The following is a 20,574-nucleotide window of genomic DNA, read 5'->3' on the forward strand; positions in this document are numbered from 1 at the left end:
CTATCTCAGGCCCATCACAGTGTGATGGAAATGAAATGAGGAGGGAGGTTGTTGTGAGATGCATGTACATATCCATGGGTTAATGTGTTGGAGAAATACTTTAGGTGCCGAAGCATCCCTGCTGGAATGGATCTGCCAAGGCCAGAGGGTGGTGAGTTGCTACTACTGCCAGGAGGGCAGGCCATCGTGCCTTAATGAGAAGGCACTGCCTGGCCCAGGAAACCACTACTCATATTTCGTTAACGTCCAGGCGGACTCTTTGGAAGACGTAGAAGTCTCAGGGAGACCTGACATATGCCATCTGCCAGGACTTCCCTGCCCTCAGAAGGCTTGTCCTTGAAAGCACCAGTGGAGGACATCCACGCAGCTCATAAAGACAGAGCTGCTCTGGGTCCAGAGTTCTTCTCCTCTCAAGGAGAGCCCAACTCGCTCACCCACACTCCTCTACTCTTGTGAAAAACACTCCCGGATTGCTAAGAGGGTCAGCGCCACTGGAGTCAAATGTCATGTACATATAGAAAGACAAATATCCTCCTAAGTATGACTTTTAGCAGATCCACGTGCAGCAACCAGTGATGAGCCCACACATGGACTGGACCTGTGCTCATGATCCCCTTTCAGGGCCGTCTGCCTGCCTTCCCAGAATGGCTGCGCTCACAAAACCTACCCTAGCTACGGAGGAGTTCCAGAAGAGGAAACTGTCATCCCTTCCTCGGCTCTCGGTAGACTCTACTTATAATAATAATAACTTGGAAAAGTTAAATAGTTTAGAAACTACAATATCAGCATGGACATCTAGTATTTGCTTATCGATAAGGGACGTTGGACACTTTTGCCTGTGCATGCATGGCAGGACAGGGGCCTGGGTTCTACTGGTAAATATGAAAAGACTATCTTTTCCTTTATCAAAATTAATAGCCTTTAGGATGGCATCAAGATTGTTTCCCATAATTAGAATGTGCCCACTCAGGGGAAGTTATTAATGTACTCGGTCAAGCTCATCTCTGAAGGAAGACTCTTGGCCGGTGTGTCAGACGAATGGGTCATGCCTGACTGGGAACAGCACGGTGTCACCAGTGTCTGAGATGTGGCTTGTTTGTATCCGAATATGGCCGTTGGCAACGTGGTCAAGATGGTCCCCACATCTCATCTGACGTGCTGCTGCTAGTTTGCAGTGTGACACTACAACCATAGGTCGAGGGTGTTACGGTGTGCTACCTCGACAAAGAACCAGATTCAATTAGCAAGTCCCTTCCGAGGAAATGAGAAGAGGTGTACTGATGAGAATGGATGCACCTTCAAAATAAAGTATGCAAGTATTTCAGTATCTTAAACAAAAAATAAGCAAACAAAAACAGAACAAACACACCACCACAACAACAGATTGTGTTTCCTTCCACTGAAGACAATGTTGCCTGGATAACGAGGACTGCTTTCTGCGTTCGATTTGAATTTAACATTTAAATAGAATCATTCACAGTGATTTTCAGAAATAGCCTTTCTACTGCAGGATGTACATTGGGAGGATTCTTTGCATCACGCTGGGACGTTTGCCCTCGCCTGACCCTGAAGGGTGTAGCACAGCGCTGTGACTCAACGGCATGACATAAACGGTCTCTGCAGCTGATGTCAGAGTAGACCTTCCTGCCTAAGAAATCAGTGATGAAACCTGAAGCAGGAAAACGCTAGGGCAATGACCTTATATATAAAGGTTTTCTATTTCTATTTTTTTTTAAAAGGTTGACTTAAGTTATAATTTGGGGATATACTGTATTATGAGAATAGTCTCTGAATTTATAACACAGATACAATATGCCGGGTGATCTGGAGTAGTGAGCATCTATCTTCCTTAAAAAACGGGACTGCATCTTTCCGATGTGCTGTGTCATGCGTTTAGCAAGGCACCACTACAACAAAGAGCAATAATGAACATTTTAGGAGGCAGAGGATGCCTGAATTATGGAGATACTTGGAAAAAACAATGAAGCTCCGCATCTGAACTGCTCAAGGGGACAGGGGATGCTGTCTCAATGCTTCGTGTGCATCAGCTTCCTGTTTAGAGGAAAGAATCGCAACCCTCTTTATAAGGCTCTCCATTATATCACATTCTAGTATCAATATTTTATGTCCATTTCTGCCCACAAAATGCTTGAGGCCCCTTTTCACGAAACAGTGTGTGATAATGCCAAGGGTTTTCCTCTTAAGTAAAGTCTTGGTATTGCATTAACAAACCACCGTTATGGAAGAAAGAGAAATCTGTGTAGGCTCGGTGTATTTTAAATAATTGAAACATTAAGTCATTTATGGACTAATGGAATTCGAAATTTGTGTGTTAAAATTTGTTTCACTGTACAGAGTAGAGAACAAATCACTTATTGGATTTAAGTCTAGAACTGTTCTGGTATACAAACCTGGAGTTTTAGTAACTGTTTCATTAACTTCTCTCACTCCTTTACCTACAAGTAAAAAGACAAATTATCATTTTCAAAAACATTTATTTTTGAATAAGTTTGAAAAAATGTCAAATTGAAGCAATTTTCCTTTCTCCAGATTTCTTGAAGCTATAAAATCTGAGTGTCTTATACATATCCATTTTAAACCCCTATATTCGCAGCAGGATATCCTTTGTGTTTGTTGAAAAACGGAGATTAATGATGCGAACCAAAGCAGCTCTAATGTGTGCATGTCCGTGTGGTGTGCTACAACAGAGAGCCTTGCAAACGAGGGTGGTTTATATCCATGTTTTGACTCCTACTTGGGATATGCTGGCCGCCATGGAAAGGTAGCGTACCGAATAACTAACATTTCATAACCTCCCTTAATTTTCCAAGTCCTCGCCCAAATCAATGAAAGTACGAGTTGATATTGAGTAACACCAGACTGTTTCCCTTGCAGAGTGTTTAATTTGATCTATCAAGTTGGATTTAACTCAAAATCTCGTAGCGTTTATAATGTGTTGAACTGCAAATTACCTTTTTAAAGTTTGTTTTCTTCTATTTCTGACAGAGAAGGGCAAGGCAAACACAAGTGTCTTATGGATTCCTAATTTGAGAACTACACACAGGCTCCAAGGAACTAAAACTAAAGTCGCAGATTTTATCATACTCCATAATTTTTGCTTATGCTGTTTAGTGTTTGATGCCTGTATAAGCTACGTTTGGTGGGGCGTGTGAGAGGTCAGTTGTCATCAAATCTGACCCTAATTTATTATTCTCATTTGTAAATACACGGATTTGTGAGTAATGCATTTTCATGCTAATTGCTTTTGTAGTTAAAAAAAAAAAAGACATTGAACCAATGTAAAGACTACATAGTGTATATTCCTCCACCAAACAGTTTGTGGTCTTAAAAATAGCAGGTAGTTCACTTCGTATATTCGCCAATGCTTGATGATACTGGCCCATTTTAATTAAAAAAGTGCATTTTCCAAAACTGATGGTGCATATTGTTGTCCTTTTCACTCTCAGTGCTCTCCTATAAGCAAATGGCTTAAAGTGTGAACAGCAAATGATAAGATCTACCTATCTACTAGGCTGTGCCTCCATTGTACCAAACACTTACTACGCACACGTTCACACACACAGCTCACCACATTAACACAGATTCAGCTGGGTGACCGACATCGCTTCCATGATGCTGCTTCCTTATGGACCTTACACCTGGAAGCTAGCCTGATGGGCAGCAGGTGCTCCTCTTTGCTCGGCAGGGATGTGTGCACACTCCCTCATCGGTGACTTACTTTTACAGACAGGTGATTTTCCTGTCCATTTCATATCTGCTTTACACGTCCTGTGCTCAGACCCAGCCGCAAGGAAAAATCCGGGATGGCAGGTGTACACTAACGTGTAACCGAAGGTGGGGAGGTCTATCGCTCTCACATCTGCGTGGGCCGGCGTTTCTGGCTGCCTGCAGGCGTGGGCTGAAATGGCATGTATTCCATTAGAAAACGCTGACTTTTTGTTTATGGGAGTTAGCACATGCCTCTAAAGCAATAAGGAAATATGGAAACATTTGGAAATGGTTGTAAAGTTGGTGTACTACTCAAAATTCTGAATACGGTAGCTTTAAATTTCCCCAATATTCTCTGCAACTTTTAACATAACAAACACTTGGTATTTACCAGTTCTTCTTACCTATCCCTCCCTCTATCATCTATCTATCTATCTATCTATCTATCTATCTATCTATCTATCTATCATCTATCTAAGCTCCTTCTCTACATTTAAGTGTGTGTAATTAATTATGTGTAGAAATTCAGAATATAAATCATAGTATTGAAATAAGTAGATCACTCTGATAGACTATTAGGGTAAATGATATGTTAAATTGCCTTAAAAGACCAGTCCTATAAGCTAAACACATACACACTGGCACATAAAAGAAACATGCCTTGATTTTTGTCTGATGGCAGCTAACCTGTTATTCAGTTAAATGAATAGTTAATCATGGTAAAAACTTAACGTGTGTTTAGAAACCTAACTTAAATATTACAGATTCTTATTTCCCTTATAATCTAACTTAGGAGTCAATAAGGTCGCAATGTGTAAATCTCTAGTAACTTCTTACTCGTTATAAGGCTCACGTGTATGTCTCAAGTAAAGTACTTGTCAGATGATTATAAAACAAGGGGACAACACTAAAATTACAAATGCAATTGTTTTAAGTATCATAATATTTTTGTACTTTTGTAAAGTTTCAACATGCACATGCTTGATATTGGCAAGCTCCAAGCTGTGCAGACACACGCGTGTGTTTATATTTATTTACACACACAGACACATATACGCACATCTGCGTGTGCATAAAATATCCACATATGTAATTTGACTGGAGTATTAGCAGGGATGACTTTGAAATAAATATACATCTAATACAGATAAATACACAAAAAATCACATCATATATACTATTAAAATAATTTTTCATGACATTCTATTTTTTTAGTTTCGTCACCATAAGACTAAGAATCTGTATCTCACTAAACTGATAGAGAATGAAATACTGGCTTATGAATGATTCCTGCAACATTTCTTCCTTTTTTATGATTAAATCACAAAATAAAATTTGATCCCAAGTAACGATTTGGATGATCAAGTCATATAGACTTCAATAATAACATTTAAGATGTTTCTATAAATACTGTGACCTATTCCGTGATCCCTTTTACCCTTTAATGGCCTGATGTAGACAGTCTAGAGGAACAACAGCACGTGCATAAGAAAGCTTTCTCTCCACGCTACTGAGGCCATCCACTTGTCTTTGGTTCGGGCGGGTTCCCAGACCTGAGTGTGTCCCATGGTCCCCCGGAAGGCCTGATCAATTACATCCCACAGCCTCTCTTCTTCGCTCCCACCCATGCCCCGGCCCCCAGCTTTCTGATTCTGACTGTTTGGGGGTGCGGCTAGAGAAACCAAATCACTACCAGACTCCCAGGTGGTGCCAGTGCTGCCGGTTCTAGGGAATCAGACTCTGAGAGACCCTGGTTTAGGGAATCAAAGATGGCCAAACAAACAAAAAAATAAGGCGGTTCCCCATGATTTCCTTTGAGGGTAAACCCTTCCCAGAAGGTGCGAGAGGAAGTGGTGGGAGAAATCGCACTTACGTATACACTCGGTCTGTATCCCGCTCCAAGTTAAATTCGCGAGGCAAGTTCGGGTCGTAGAACCTTGAATGTGGTAACCTTTCCTGCACCTGAAAAACACCGTGCTTCCCACCTACAGAGGAAACCCAACATTAGCTGCAGAGGCCGAGCGGACGTTGGCCACGTCGGGCCATCCTGCGGGGAGCACACTCCGGGGCAGGACACACCAGTGATGCTCCTCAGCGTCAGGCCGTTGCTCGACCCCCCTGGGATGCTGGACGCGTGGATGCGTATTAGGTCTGGGGCGCTCGGTGCGAGAGGGGGCACTTGGGGGACACGGTGCACCCCGCTCATTTCAGGGGCTTACGTGCGTGATGAAACTATGCTTTTTCTCTCTCCAGTTTCTATTGGGGATTGGCTTCCCTTTTCCATTTTTCCTGCTACTCCCCATTCTAAGTAGTCGGTATTTAGCCATTTACTTTTCTGTTTTTGGTTTTTATTTTTTTGTGTCAGACAGGGCACGTGCCGAGGTGGTAACTAGGTTGAGGGAGGCACATGCCACACAGCGGCGTGAGCACATGGTCATCATGCTTATGAATTATGGAAGGACCAGCGATTCACTCCTGTTAACACTCTGGGAACTGGGCAACTCCTGCCCTGCCGTACAATGTCTGCAAACCCAATCTGTACTCCGGAGCTTCAGATGGGAAACTATTTATCGCCACCTGCATGCCTACGATATCTTCCGTCTAGACCTCCACAAGCGAACATCCTCCACCCCTTACTTCTCGCTACTTTGCTAAATTTCACTTCCTCCTTCCTGACCTTCCAAGGAGGCGTCCTATGCTGCTTACTACAATGTTCTGGGAGTGCCCATATTCTCATCTGCTTTTCTCATTTAACCGGACGTGCCTTGAAGGAGGTTTGCAGTGGTCCATAAACATGTTTTTAGAGGATGAGCTATGGTCCCGTGTTGAAGGGAACCAAACATCTCCGCCAATCACTTACATCATGGACATGGGACTGGCTTGGGGGAACAGGAAAGGGAAGAGAAATGAGCTCACGGAGAGCTGGGCTATGCCAGAAGGCAGCTTTGCACGCCCCGTGCTGGTGAGCGGGACCAAGTCTGTCCTAAGGCCTGAATGATGGACCACGCGAGTGCCCAGGTGAGGGGGCCACCCCGTCCTTGCTCTGAGGCGTCAGACCCATTCCCTCAGTCCTCCACCCTTGTTTTCTCATCTGGGCCTGTCCTTATCTCCCTCACTGGGGTTGGGGAAGGATCAACTATGAGTAACAGTCGCCATGCTGAGTGGTGATGAAGAATATCAGAGAAATACAGCTCTTCTTTATCATGGGCACCTAAACGTAAAAATCTGAATTTATACAGAAAAAAAAATTCAAATTCACCCAAACTGGAAAGGAATGATAAATCTGAGATTCAAGGGTGGGCGAAGGTTAATCCATCACCCGTGGGACGGCCTCCACCGCATTTCCTTGTCAGCTCAGGTCCTGGTCACAGAGCTCCTGGCCACTGTGCTACAGTCTTCGGCAGCAGGAAGGTGCCATGTAGCGCAGGGGCCTTCTCAACAGTACATCCGCCAGCAGAAGACACCTGTCTACTCCAGCGGGTCACCGTGAATTCACCTGGCCTTTATGAATTGGTGGGACCTAGCCAGCTGGACGGCAGTAATTTTTGCATAATTAACACAGCACGACATGGGATGTCCTAGGACTAAAGTGGCCCACTGTGCATGAGCGTGTCTCAGAACACAACACAAAAACCTGTTATATTAAAAACTTAACGGGTCCTGATGAAAAAGAACGAAAAATAAAACATTTTGGGGAGATTCCTCGGACGGTGTGAGCCACCTGTCGAGAAGATGGCCCCCGTGTCTTTAGATCGTTAGCACATCTTGCTTTCGGATATGATACATCGCTCTCGTTAGTGCAACTGTGCCTTGTCCTAAGAGGTGTGAGCAGTTTATCCGTCCCTATGGGCATCCTGAGACAGATCCCGGGGACATGTTGCTGAAAGCAGTCCCCATAAATGCTGACTTCCCATGGGCTTTTGGAGGGCAGATTTAGGAGTGATAAAGCCAGGGGTGAATGAGCAAGAGCGTCACTCGCATAGGGTACTTTCCACTACCCCAGTATGTGCGGCATTATAGTCCTATAGGCCAGAAGGCATTTATGTGGGGATTAGGCCGTATTTAAGACCTAATATAAAATACAGCAGATTTAACCCACGAGGTACCTGTGGAACTTTCCTCTGTGGGCTATAAGGTGCCATCAGGAAGTAGCCAGTGTGTGTCAGAGCCAAGCAAACGGGAATATTTTAGGTGTCAGGCGAGATTGGTGGAAGTGGCTGAAGAAAAGGTCTTTTATTCTAAATTAATGGGATCCCTGCCTTGAAAGCACCATACATATTTAACCTGAGCTCTCAACGCCACATCATCACACAGCTCTGAAGTCACTAGATTACCTTAGATGGTGGAAACATTTGATTTCAAGCTTCATTACCTTCCGTTTTGGGGTATTCCTCTAATATTACCTAAAGCGTTAATGCACTTTTTATTTAAAAAGTCAAATGAATGTCAAAAACGATACTGAGTGTGCTAATAGGTCACATAGAGAAATCACACGGAAGAGAAATGTCACAAAGTCAGCTTATGCTAAGGGGCCCGAATGCATTGTCTTCTGTTTTTGTCTCTTACATTTAATATCATTTGCCCGTTATATCGGGTCACTAAGCAGGGTCTTTTTCTGTGTAGCTATTCAGTGACCAGTCACTCTGATTTGAGAATTGCCGTGTCGGAGCAGCAGACAAAAAGCATCAAATTGTGCATGGTCTCAAGTAGAAATTAATATGGCAATTGCTACTGCGTGAGTGAAGATACATCCAGGTATCCCAGTTTTGACAGTTAAAATATCATGCAGAAATCCTCTCTGGATGAATTTATTTCGGGAATAGGCCATGAATCAGACAGGGTGCGTAAATAAAAACATGCACGTATGTTCAAGTGTCAATTCTACTTTATACTTACAGAGAAACATGGTAAAATAAAAATGGGGATACCTCATATCCTCTGGAGCTATTTTGTATTCCAAAGTGTGGAGTACCGGGGTCTGGGCAGGTATTATGAGCAGGATCTGGAGTTCACATTAAAGAAAGAAAAAGAAAGGAAAAAACACGAGTGCCAGACACAGTTATTATAAGGATTCTAACAATTTTACCAAAAGATCCTACAAATTGAGAAAATTATGTTTTGACAAATGTGTAAGATGTTTTGCATGAACATTAAAAATTAAAGTAAATTGCTATTTTCATCTTCTTTTCATACTTCTTCTTTAGATATTACTCCTCAGTGCCTCACCAGATTCTAAAGTGCTCTGTATATAATTTTCTGTTTTAGAATGAACATTCTTTCCCATTTTTTGGTCAAATATACTATATTGGCTGGTTACTATTACTGATACACTATCTTCAATAATTTTTATGACCCCTTGGTTCTTAAGGATTCTACTAGTGGCCATGTCTTTTCGTCATCCATCACGCTATTGCACATTTCTTGAAATAGTTTTCTTTCAGACTTCCAAATGAGAAAAAAACATTGATGCTTCAAAGTTGAGGCCTCCAATAAACCAAAAGTGCCATCTTCCCCCTCAAAGAACACAGGACTGGAGCAATGAGGAGCATGCGGCCTTATTATTTGCTGCTCTCTAGCTGCTAGTATGAAACCAAAATCGCTAAATTAGAAACAAAATCTGTTTTCAAGAGACACTAACCTATGGGACAGAGGAACACTGTTTCTTACAGAGACAGTAAATGTGTAATGACATTTTAGATGAAACAGCAGTAAATGTGACTGCTATTAAAAAACAGTGTTTCAATGAAATTATTTCTGAAGCTGTTTGTTCTTAGGTAAGAATCATTCCATTTCTTAGGAAACAACCGAGACTATACAGATCATTGATTATTTGCTGCAAACATGCAGAACATCAACTTTTTGGCTCAGTACCGCTGGGTGAAAAAAAAAAAAAAGAGCCCATCCATAAACCCGAGTCTGCAGCAGTGAGGTACAAAGAAAATTGCCCTTAATGCAAAGGGGCAGTTCTGGGATGCAGCCCACTAATAATTTGAGTTTTGACAAATACAGCTCATATCTGAATCCTTCTCATGAGACAGAAACTCAGCCTAAAAATGTGGGGTTTCAATCACTTGGAAAGCGTCTCCTGACTCGCAAGGCCCACTCATGCTCCCGGGTCAGCAGCCCGTACGACCTGGCTCCGCTGGCCTGTGCAGGGGGCTCAGCGGCCGGGCCGGGGCTGAGAGGTAGGCCCCCGGGGGCTGCCCAGCAAGCAGCGGCCAGGCTGGGTTTCTGGTGACGGCCAGTGTGCGGTGGTGCAGGGATGGCATCTTCGACAACGCCATCCTCCCCCCCAAACTGCACCTGCCAGCTGAGGCGGGGGCACGGACACGGGAGAACAAAGTCTAGCAGGTGTTTTAACAGCCTCCTAACCTCAACTCCTAATTTGCTCTGATTTAATCAGAGTAGCTGATGAGTGCTTATGCAAGGGATGACCCAGTGGAACGGTGTGTGACCCCACGACTGACCCGGTTGTAGAGGGAGCATCCTCACCCCCAAGCACCGTCAGTGCTGTCTTGCAGTTCTTACCGATGCAGGTGGGTTGTGTGCCACTCCACGTGCCGTCCGCCTGGCAGGATCTCCTGGACGACCCCACCAGCATTAAGGGAGATTTGCACTGGAAGAATACTTCTGACTTATAGGTGAAGCTTTTGCCACTAAGTCGCCCCTCCGCAGGGGTGCCTGGGTCTCCGCAGAACACAGCTGATGAGGATAACAAGCAGTCAGCTAACGATACATGCCTCTGTGTCAGGTGAACTCCCCCAGCTTGTGTAAGGCGTATCTGCAAACCCTCTGGGCATCACTACTCAGCCAGGCAGGGACCAGGGGCAGAGTGTGCATGCACAGGGCACCCCCAACGCGAGCATCGCATTCTGCAGCATGGCTCACCAATGACTGGGAGCGGGGCAGGCCCTGTAGGTCCAGGGCAGCATGACCCCAGGAGCAAGCACTGTTGGAGGACTTACGCAGGCACTGGGGGACCTCTCCTTTCCACACGCCATGGCCTTCACAGGAAAGGATGGCGGAGTGAGAGGGCTGGAAGCCATCCACGCAGCTGTAACTGATGCTGGCGCCCCAATGGAAATCGGCTCCCTCCACTTTTCCATGCAGCACTTGAGGAGGTTGACCGCACATGACAGCTGTTTCCAAAGAACAAATGAGACTGAACATCCGGGGCCTTCGTGTAACTGAAAGGATCCACAACTGTAACACTCAGAGTATCCACATTTTAATTTCACCTGGATTACAAATGGCATCTCCATAGAGTTGTTTTCTTTTAATAAAAGGATTATTGAGGAAGACAGCGGATCAAAATAATAAAAATTTTCTCCAATATTTCTTCATTAGTTTAAATCAAGTACATAAAAGCAAAGTGAAGTCACAACACATCCCACTGCAAGAGAAAGCAGGATTGAACATGACATTGGCAATATGTACAAGGCCACAGATGAAGAAATACTTGTATTCAGTGTATGTCTTTTTGTGGCAGTTCCCAAGGGCAAATCAAATCACAGCTTGCTCATATGACATGAGTACAAACTTCCGGATTTGTGTATACAGATGGCAACCTATCTGCATTTTTATATTTAAAGATAGCATGTAATATCTCAAAGGCATAGACTGTAGATCCATTGGCTGAATAATTAAAAAGCAGGCACTCGCATGGCTGAAAAGGTTCTGGGAAAAACTCCCTTGTCAGTGTTTTATAACATCCCCGAGGCTGACGTTTACTCTGTTCTTTTTTTTTTTTGATATTTTTTTTTATTGGAGTTTGATTTGCAATCAAGATAAAAAGCTTCTGCACAGCAATAGAAACAGTCAACCAAACTAAAAGACAGCCTATGGAATGGGAGAAGATATTTGCAAGTGATGTTTACTTTGTATGGGGCTGCAGAGCAAGAAGACAGTTCTCATGGGTGCTCAGCCTCGGTGCTGGCCCCACATGGCTCCCCTCAGGCCTGGCCATTACACTAGCATGCAGGAGTATTTTCTTCTGTGTGCTCACACTCATGCATTTTCGTGTGAAGGAGACACAGGCACACACATCATCACACATGCACACTCAACAGATGGAAATAGGCTTTCCCACTGCCCTTCACCTTATGCATTTTTTCACCCAATACTTCTTAGAATGCACATGTGAAGGGTAAGAGAACACGTGCTCTAGACAGAGTAGCAAGTGGAAAGTCCCCAGGCGGGAATAACAAGGGGATGAGGAGGGGATTAGCAGGAGTCTAGTCTGAGACAAGCTCAGAGGGAGAGAGTGGTCTCTTCTGGAAGGGTCTGGTTGGGCATGGAGTTAATTACCACTGCACTGACTATTACAAAGAGAAAAAAATTGATACATTATGTGCAAAACCCCAAAAACCTCCACCCCAAGATTGCAAGAACTCATACAGCAATTCAGTAACATGGCAGGATAGAAACTCAATGCACAAAAGTCAGTGGCATTTCTATACAGTAACAATGAGATAGAAGAAAAATTAAGGGATCAGTCTCATTTACGACTGCACCAAAAACCATAAGATACTTACAAATAAACCTAACCAAAGTGGTAAAGGATTTGTACTCTATAAACTACAGGAAAGAAATTGAGGAAGAGGTAAAGAGATGAAGAAACATTCCATGTTCATGGATTGGAAGAATAAATATCATTAAAATGTCTAAGTCACCCAAAGCAATCTATACATTCAGTAAAACCTATATCAAAACACCTTCAACATTTTTCACAGAGCTAGAACAAATAATCCTAAAATTTGTATGGAACCAGAAAAGACCTCAAATAACCAGAGAAATGTTGAAAAAGATTCAGATGCAATGAAACGCCGGGACACCTGCACCCCGATGTTTCTAGCAGCAATGTCCACAATAGCCACACTGTGGAAGGAGCCTCGGTGTCCATCGAAAGATGAATGGATAAAGATGTGGTCTATGTATACAATGGAATATTCCTCAGCCATTAGAAACGACAAATACCCACCATTTGCTTCAACGTGGATGGACCTGGAGGGTATGATGCTGAGTGAAGTAAGTCAATCGGAGAAAGACAGTGTATGTTCTCATTCATTTGGGGAATATGAATAATAGTGAAAGGGAATATAAGGGAAGGGAGAAGAAATGTGTGGGAAATATCAGAAAGGGACACGGAACATAAAGACTCCTAACTCTGGGAAACGAACTAGGGGTGGTGGAGGGGGAGGAGGGTGGGGGGTGGGGGTGAATGGGTGATGGGCACTGAGGGGGACACTTGATGGGATGAGCACTGGGTGTTATTCTGTATGTTGGTAAATTAAACACCAATAAAAATTAATTTATTAAAAAATAATAATAATAAAAGCAAAATAAAGACATTTAAAAAAATAAATAATGAAATCTTAAAAAAAAAAAGAAAGAAAACCAAAGCTGGTGGCATCACAATGCCAGACTTTGAGATGCATTAAAAAGCTGAGATCAGGGATCCCTGGGTGGCGCAGCGGTTTAGCGCCTGCCTTTGGCCCAGGGCATGATCCTGGAGACCCAGGATCGAATCCCACATCGGGCTCCCGGTGCATGGAGCCAGCTTCTCCCTCTGCCTATGTCTCTGCCTCTCTCCCTCTCTCTCTGTGACTATCATAAATAAATAAAAATTTAAAAAAAAAAAAAAAAAAGCTGAGATCATCAAGTCAGTATAGTCCTGGCACAATGACAGACACATAGATCCATGGAACAGGACAGAGAACCCAGAAATGGGCCCTCAACTCTATGGTCAATTAATTTTCCACAAAACAGGAAAGAAAAGAATATCCACTGGAAAAATGACAGTCTTGGGACACCTGGGTGGCTCAGTGGTTGAGCGTCTGCCTTTGGCTCAGGTCGTGACCCTGGGGTCCTGGAATGGAGTTTTGCATTGGGCTCCCTGCATGGAGCCTGCTTCTCTCTCTGCCTGTGTCTCTGCCTCTCTCTCTGTGTCTCTCATAAATAAATAAATAAAATCTTAAAAAAAGACAGTCTCTTCAATAAATCGTGCTGGAAAAATTGGACAGCCACACATAGAGGAATGAGACTGGACTATTCTTTTATATCATACACTAAAATAAACTCATAATGGATGAAAGACCTAAATGTGAGACAGGAATCCACCAAAATCCTAGAGCAGGACACAGGCATCAAACTCTTTGACCTCGGCCACAGCAACTGCTTGCTAGACATGTCTCCAAAGGCAAAGGAAACAAAAGGAAAAATGAACTATCAGGACTTCTTCAAGATAAGGAGCTTCTGCACAATCAAGGAAACAGTCAAAAAAACTAAAAGACAACCTACAGTATGGGAGAAGATATTTGCAAATGACCTATCAGATAAAGGGCTAGTACCCAAGATCCATAAAGAACTTCTCAAACTCAACATACACACAAAACAAATAATCCAGTCCAAGAAATGGACAGAAGACATGAACAGACACTTCTCCAAATAAGTCATACAAAATAGCCAACAGACACATGAAAAAATGCTCCACATCACTTGCCACCAGGGAAATACAAATCAAATACAAAAACCATGAGATACCAGCTCACACCAGTGAGGATGGTGAAAATTAACAAGACAGGAAATGACAAATATTGTTGAGGATGCAGAGAAAGGGGAACCCTCTTGCACTGTTGGTGGGAATGCAATGTGCTATGGCCACTATCTAGGAAATGGTACGGAGGTTCCTCAAGAAGTTAAGAATAGAGCTACCGTATGACCCAGCAATTGCTTTACTAGGTATTTACACTAAAGATACAATGTATTGATCTGAAGGGACACCTGCACCCTGATGTCCACAGCAGCAATGTCCACAGTAGCCAAACTGTGGAAGGAGCCACGATGCCCATCAACAGGTAATGGAAAAAGAAGATGTGGTCTATGTACACAATGGGATATGGCCCAGCCATCAGGATGAATACTTAGCATTTACATCGACGTGGACGGAGCTGGAGCGTATGCTGCTGAGTAAAATAAGTCAATCAGAGAAAGACCATTATCATCTGGCCTCACACATGCATAGAATTAAGGGACAGCACAGAGGATCATGGGGGAAGGGAGGGAAAAGTGAACAGGAGGTCATCAGAGGGAGACCGGCCATGAGAGAGACTCTGAACTCTAGGAAACAAACTGAGGTCGCTGGAGGGGGGGGAACGGGGTAACTGGGTGATGGGCATTAAGGAGGGTGTGGGATGGGAGGGGCGCTGGGTGTTACACGCACTGACGGATTACTGAACTCTCCATCAGAAACTAGGTGTGTACTAAGTGTTGGCTAATTCAGTTTAAATGATTAAAAAATAAAGAGTTTATAGTAAAAACAAAACAAAACAAAACAAAAAAACCAAAGTGGACAAAAACACGTGACATCCAAGAGACCAGACCATCTTATTGGCCGCTGTCATCAATGTGCTCAGATGTCTAGGCCCCTCCTCACACTACTTGGTGACTTTCAGGCCACATCGTCTAGTACTGGCTTCACAACAGGTGCAGCAGCAAGGATGGCAGGTGCAGGAACAGGAGATTGTGGCCTTTATGACCTGGTGGGAGCTGTAACGAGGCCCGTGTCCGACAGGAGAGCCAGCGCTGTTGGGGAGCACCAAACTCTCCTTGAGGCCTCACAGCAAGGTCTGTGCACCCGGGACCCCAGCCCCATCTGTCTCTCGGAGCCCGCTGACAATGCCGGCTTCGTCATATCACTTCCCAGCGTTCAGTGAGCAACTCCCCCAGCCCTGACTGTGCCCAACAACAGCCAAGCGCCACCTCTTTATGCTCGGGGCCAGCCACACTCTTGACCCAGCTGCCTCCTCAGCCCTCCTGCCCTGCTCGGGCCGGCTGATGAGCAGGCCTGCACGTGCTCCCTGTGGCACTGGCAGAGGCGTCCTCACCACGTAGGCCCTTGCCGTGAACAACTCCCACCGGTCCCACTCCTTTCTCACCAGCAGGGCCCACCCTGCTGCAACTTGGCTCAGGCCCCTAGACCGGCGTCAGCCTGCCCTGTGCAACCCGGAAAGTCCAACCACATGAGTCATCAATGTCTCATCCCATCTCCTTCGTGGTATGGTGGCTTCAGTCTCAGAGGCTGTCCCCCAACCCTGAACATTGTGGCTCCAATGTCCCCTGCCATTCCCTGACGGTCAGCTCGTCTCTCCACACTGACGTGAAGGTCCTCTGGTGACACCACCCCCTCCCACCTGCCGCCAGCTGGGCTAACACACGTCCCAGCAGAGAGGAGGCACTGGCCTTGACAGACTTAGATGTAGCACACCAGGCCTCTGAATCCTGAGGTCTTCCACTCCTGATTTCTATCCTGGGCCACTTACTTTCTCTACGAGCTGGTTTTCCCATTGATAAGACTGACGTTAATGTCTTAAGAAAATGAAATGATTGTAATTTGCAAATGGGTTTACCGGAATTCTCAGCACACGGAAGGATGACCTGAATGCTGGCCAGTGCAGTAAATGGCAATTCAGTAAGCACTTCTGCGCACGTGAATAAGGCCAAGAAGGTACGGACACGAACCTTTGCACAAGGGTTTGCTGTTGTTCCACGTACTGTCTTTGGTGCAACGGATGGTGGATGACGTGATGGGCTCCATCAGATAGCCGGGGTCACACTGATAGCTCACAGTCTTATTGAAGGTAAAATCCGTCCCGAACTGGATGCCGTTTGCCAGTGTACCTGGGTCTCCACAGCTTATAACTGACAAGTGTTAGAAAAATACAAAATTTCCATTAAATGAGTTAGTCATGGTTTCTGTTCAAGTGACGCCCCTTAAGCTGCCATCCGCAGCGTTAAGGAGTAATCGTGCATCGGCGGCATTGTCCTCTGGCGACGCGCCTGTCTGGCTGTCCGGAGACAGTGTGTTTGGAAGGTGATCAGGAAATTAAATACTTTTATTTCCCTGAAAAATAAATGATCTACAGAGAGGACAAACCTTGACTCTTTTTTTTTTTTTTTTGGACCCAGTTTTACAACGTCTAATCAAACTGGTCATTGAAAAGAGCCTCAACCATATATATTGGGAAGTGAAGAAAGAGCTAAAAGTCCTAATGAACAGAGACATCATATCAAACATACGTATGTCTTTTTTCTCTATGTATTAAAAAATCAATAAAATAAAGAGCAAGGGAATTTTTCTTATCCGAGCAGATATGGTGGTCGTGGCCTCGAGCACACATGACAGCCACTGCTGACCTGTACAGTCGGGGGCTGTGCCCGTCCAGGTCCCGTTGGCCGTGCAGTGACGCGTCATTAGCCCGGACGTCTTGTAGCCTTCCCAACAGGCGTAGATGACCGAGCTGGAGAACAGGATGCCATCGCTGCTGACAATCATGCCATTGGTGGGCGTGCCAGGATTCCCACAGGACACAGCTATGAGGGACAGCGACACACAGCAGAGTGAGCTGCTACCAGAATGATGCATTTTTAAGATTTTATTTATTAATGAGACCCAGAGAGAGAGGCAGAGACACAGGCAGAGGGAGAAGCAGGCTCCATGCAGGGAGCCCGATGTGGGACTTGATCCTGGGACCCTGGAGTCATGCCCTGAGCTGAAGGCAGATGCTCAACCACTGAGCACCCCCAGCATCCCTACCAGAATGATTAATGCATGAGCCCAAAGGTCAGCAGTGTAATAGATGATGTATTTATTTTTTTTTTACAAATAGGATCTATTACTATGGACGATGTCTAATACATATTTTACTTTATGATTTATACTGTAATTTTATCAATGACTTAACAAACAAACTATGTTTTCATATTATTCTTTCTAAAGTACTCTACTTCAAAACAAGTTAAAATATGAGTTAAAGCGGGACCCCTGGGTGGCTCTGTGGTTGAGCATCTGCCTTCGGCTTGGGACGCCATCTGGGGTCCTGGGATCGAGTCCCATGTCAGACTCCCTGCAGGGAGCCTGGCTCTCTCTCTGCCTGTGTCTCTGCCTCTCTCTGTGTCTCTCATGAATAAATAAATAAAATCTTTAAAAAAAGATGAGTTAAAACATTGAAAACTCAAAGCCTTGCTACTTGGAGATTCAACATGTTTATAATAAAAAAAAGACTTTTTTAAAGGATCTATATTAGCAACTCAGAAGAGCCTCCCTTCATGTAACAGCTGATTTTTTTTTTTAATTCTGGACAAATCAGGTCATACTTCACATCCCCAGGATAGTTCATTTTGGACCCCAAGGGATGCCTGAGGACTATGAACGACTATGCTCAAACTGCCTGGTACAATGGTCTCAGTGTCACTGCATCTAACGGCAGCATGTCACTTGGCATTGGCATAGCTGCTCTCTCTGGTTCTCTCTGGATGGACCCAATGCCCATAGAGGCAGTGAGATGCCAGCTCCTGACGGGCAAGGCTATAGGTCCACACTCTACGCAGCCCCTTGCACGTTCCTCAGGCAGCAAAACACGACGAGCAGCTGCTGTGTGTGTTTCCAGGGGATGATTTTAACACAGAATTAGGTTCTGTGTTTTTTTCCCTTGCCTTTTATACTTGAGTCTATTTGCCACAGAATGTTAGTATTTCTCTCACTAGCCCTCCCACACAATGTGCCGCGGGCAGACAGGGACCGAATATGGCCTTTGGCTGGGTTTTAACAACAGGGATGCATCCTGGGACCGTTGCTGAGAATGACCACTATATGTGCCATCCACTTTCAAATCTAGCCTTGGGAACAAAGACTCTTCTTAAAAATACTGAAGAAAACACACTGCAAAATGTACATAGCTTAGAAAGGCCATTATTACGGACACTTGGCGAACTGCCTATTGTATCGCATGTAAAAATGCCCTGGCCCTCAGGTTGGACGTGGCCCTGCCTGACACACACAAAGCATGTGTGCTGGTGCTTCTCCACCTGTGCCCAGGACAGATGTAACCACTCAGTCACGACCCCTTTTCCTGATGGAGCTCGTGTGAACTTACAACCCTTCCTTGCAACCTTCCTTGCACCAGAAATCTTTCAGCAGTTTTCTGGTTGCCATTTGGGATGAAATCTATTGACCAATAGTGAATCAGGTGATACTTAATATTATAAAAAACTCAAAAGCTCTGTGATGGCTATCTTATCAATTAAAATATCATACTGTGAAAAAACAAGAGGTGGGACTCTTCGAGACAATTACTCTTCCATTCAACAAACAGATTCATCATTTAGGACATGACAGTTATTGTGTAGATGTACTAATTGAAAGCCTAATGGAGAAGACAATTGTGTTGATCTAATTCATAGTCAAGTAAACCAACAAGACAACTCTGCTCTTTTTTTTAAGTTTTTTTTTTTAGGACTTTATTTATTCATGAGAGCCATGAAGAGAGAGAGGCATAGACATAGAGAGAGAAGCAGGTTCCATGCAAAGAACCTGATGTGGGACTTGATCTGGGGACCCCAGGATCATGCCTTGGGCTGAAGGCAGGCACTAAACTGCTGAGCCACCCAGGGATCCTGGCAGCCGTATTCTTAAATTTTATTCTAATCATAACTGCTATTAAAATCTGTGTAGCAATTTTCAAAAAGTCACCTGTGAAGGATAATGCTAAAGTGAGATGAGATATTGGTGAACATGTTCAAGTGAATTTATAGACAGATATGCTGTCAGTAAGTGAATGCCCGTCATGATCATGCCATCCTAGTGTTTAAAAGTCCCTCAAATACCGTATTCTACAAAATCAAATTCAGGGTTCACTTTATTTTTCTTTCTGATAGGGACGCTTTCACTCATGGTTACGCCCATGAAAATGAAGACTAGAAATTAGCCTCAGTATGTTTGTGTTCACATTAAAGCCACCATGATATAGGAGGAGATATAGGAGGACAGCCTATATCATGAGCTTACATTCATAGTCAGCAGAAGGAAAACAAAATTTTTTTTATAAGTTAAAAGTTAAAACTTTTCAAATACTTCTTTTCAAGTACATTTGGTTCATGTGACTCCTTTCAGTAAAAGATCATTTTCCTTTACTTGATTTATAAGAAAAGAGCATTATACTTATGCCACATACACTTTATTGTCTACAGATACCAACGCTGTTCATGTAACATGCTGCATTAGGATCACGGCTGTTAAACTGAGTCCAACGGTTTTGGGTTGGAATCTTTGCTCACACAGACCTAAGTAATGTGAATGATCACATCCAGTTCTTGACATGTAGTGTCTTCACTGTAAACTGGGTATAATAAGGGCAATTGCTCTTGGTTGTTGTAAGAGTAAACATACTGTGTGCAAAATGCCGAGAACGCATTCTGGCTTCTTAGCAGTAGTGAATGTATACATGGCAGCTCATGCATTGTCATTTTCGTTATAATCACTGTCATCACACATCTACCACATGCATAAAAGATAGGCTTTACCATAATCTCATGGAAAGAGGATTAAGAGTTGACTCAGACAACTAAAACCAATGATGTAGTTATAGTTCTGCAATTTCCTGAGATACACTCATTTGAAATTGCAGTCAATGGGTTTATGATTAAAAGACCAGATTGCTAACAAAGAGAGCATGATCTGAAATCATGGAAATAATTATATTAGAAAGATGAATTCCTTGATGTTTAAAAGTTGTTAAAATATTTTTACTTTGTATTTTATGAACTCTTCTTTCTTTTTACCACTTATTCGAATGTGTCATCAGGCTCTAATGCTTTTGATAGATTCAGGAAAGGAGATTCATGAGGAGGGAGATGCTCTCAGTTGACTGAATACACAGTCATGGCTGACATCAGTGGAAATGCAAAAGTCATGGTAACCCCCTTTTCTATAGAGAATAACATGTGCCCCAAAGATCCGGACCTATGATGACAAGTGAGAAAAAAATAGAAAGCTAGATTGTCCAAAAA

General features: G+C 43.8%; 1 protein-coding gene and 1 non-coding gene across 2 annotated transcripts in view; both read right to left on the reverse strand.

The window, feature by feature from the left end:
* CSMD1 (CUB and Sushi multiple domains 1) overlaps window positions 1-20,574 on the reverse strand; it is a 1,869,885-nt gene that overhangs the window by 15,248 nt on the left and 1,834,063 nt on the right. Inside the window, 8 exon segments of the mRNA XM_055335505.1 lie at window positions 2,412-2,456; window positions 3,740-3,919; window positions 5,603-5,714; window positions 8,658-8,731; window positions 10,258-10,431; window positions 10,695-10,868; window positions 16,249-16,428; window positions 16,924-17,100. Of these exon segments, the coding sequence (XP_055191480.1) occupies window positions 2,412-2,456; window positions 3,740-3,919; window positions 5,603-5,714; window positions 8,658-8,731; window positions 10,258-10,431; window positions 10,695-10,868; window positions 16,249-16,428; window positions 16,924-17,100 (1,116 nt within the window).
* Window positions 6,089-6,191, reverse strand: LOC129516255 (small nucleolar RNA U13). Its single transcript, XR_008665735.1, has one exon. It is a non-coding gene; the product is annotated as a small nucleolar RNA U13 (small nucleolar RNA).

Source organism: Nyctereutes procyonoides, unplaced genomic scaffold (genome assembly GCF_905146905.1).
Source record: "Nyctereutes procyonoides isolate TBG_1078 unplaced genomic scaffold, NYPRO_anot_genome, whole genome shotgun sequence".
In the NCBI taxonomy this organism is placed as follows: Eukaryota; Metazoa; Chordata; class Mammalia; order Carnivora; family Canidae; genus Nyctereutes; species Nyctereutes procyonoides.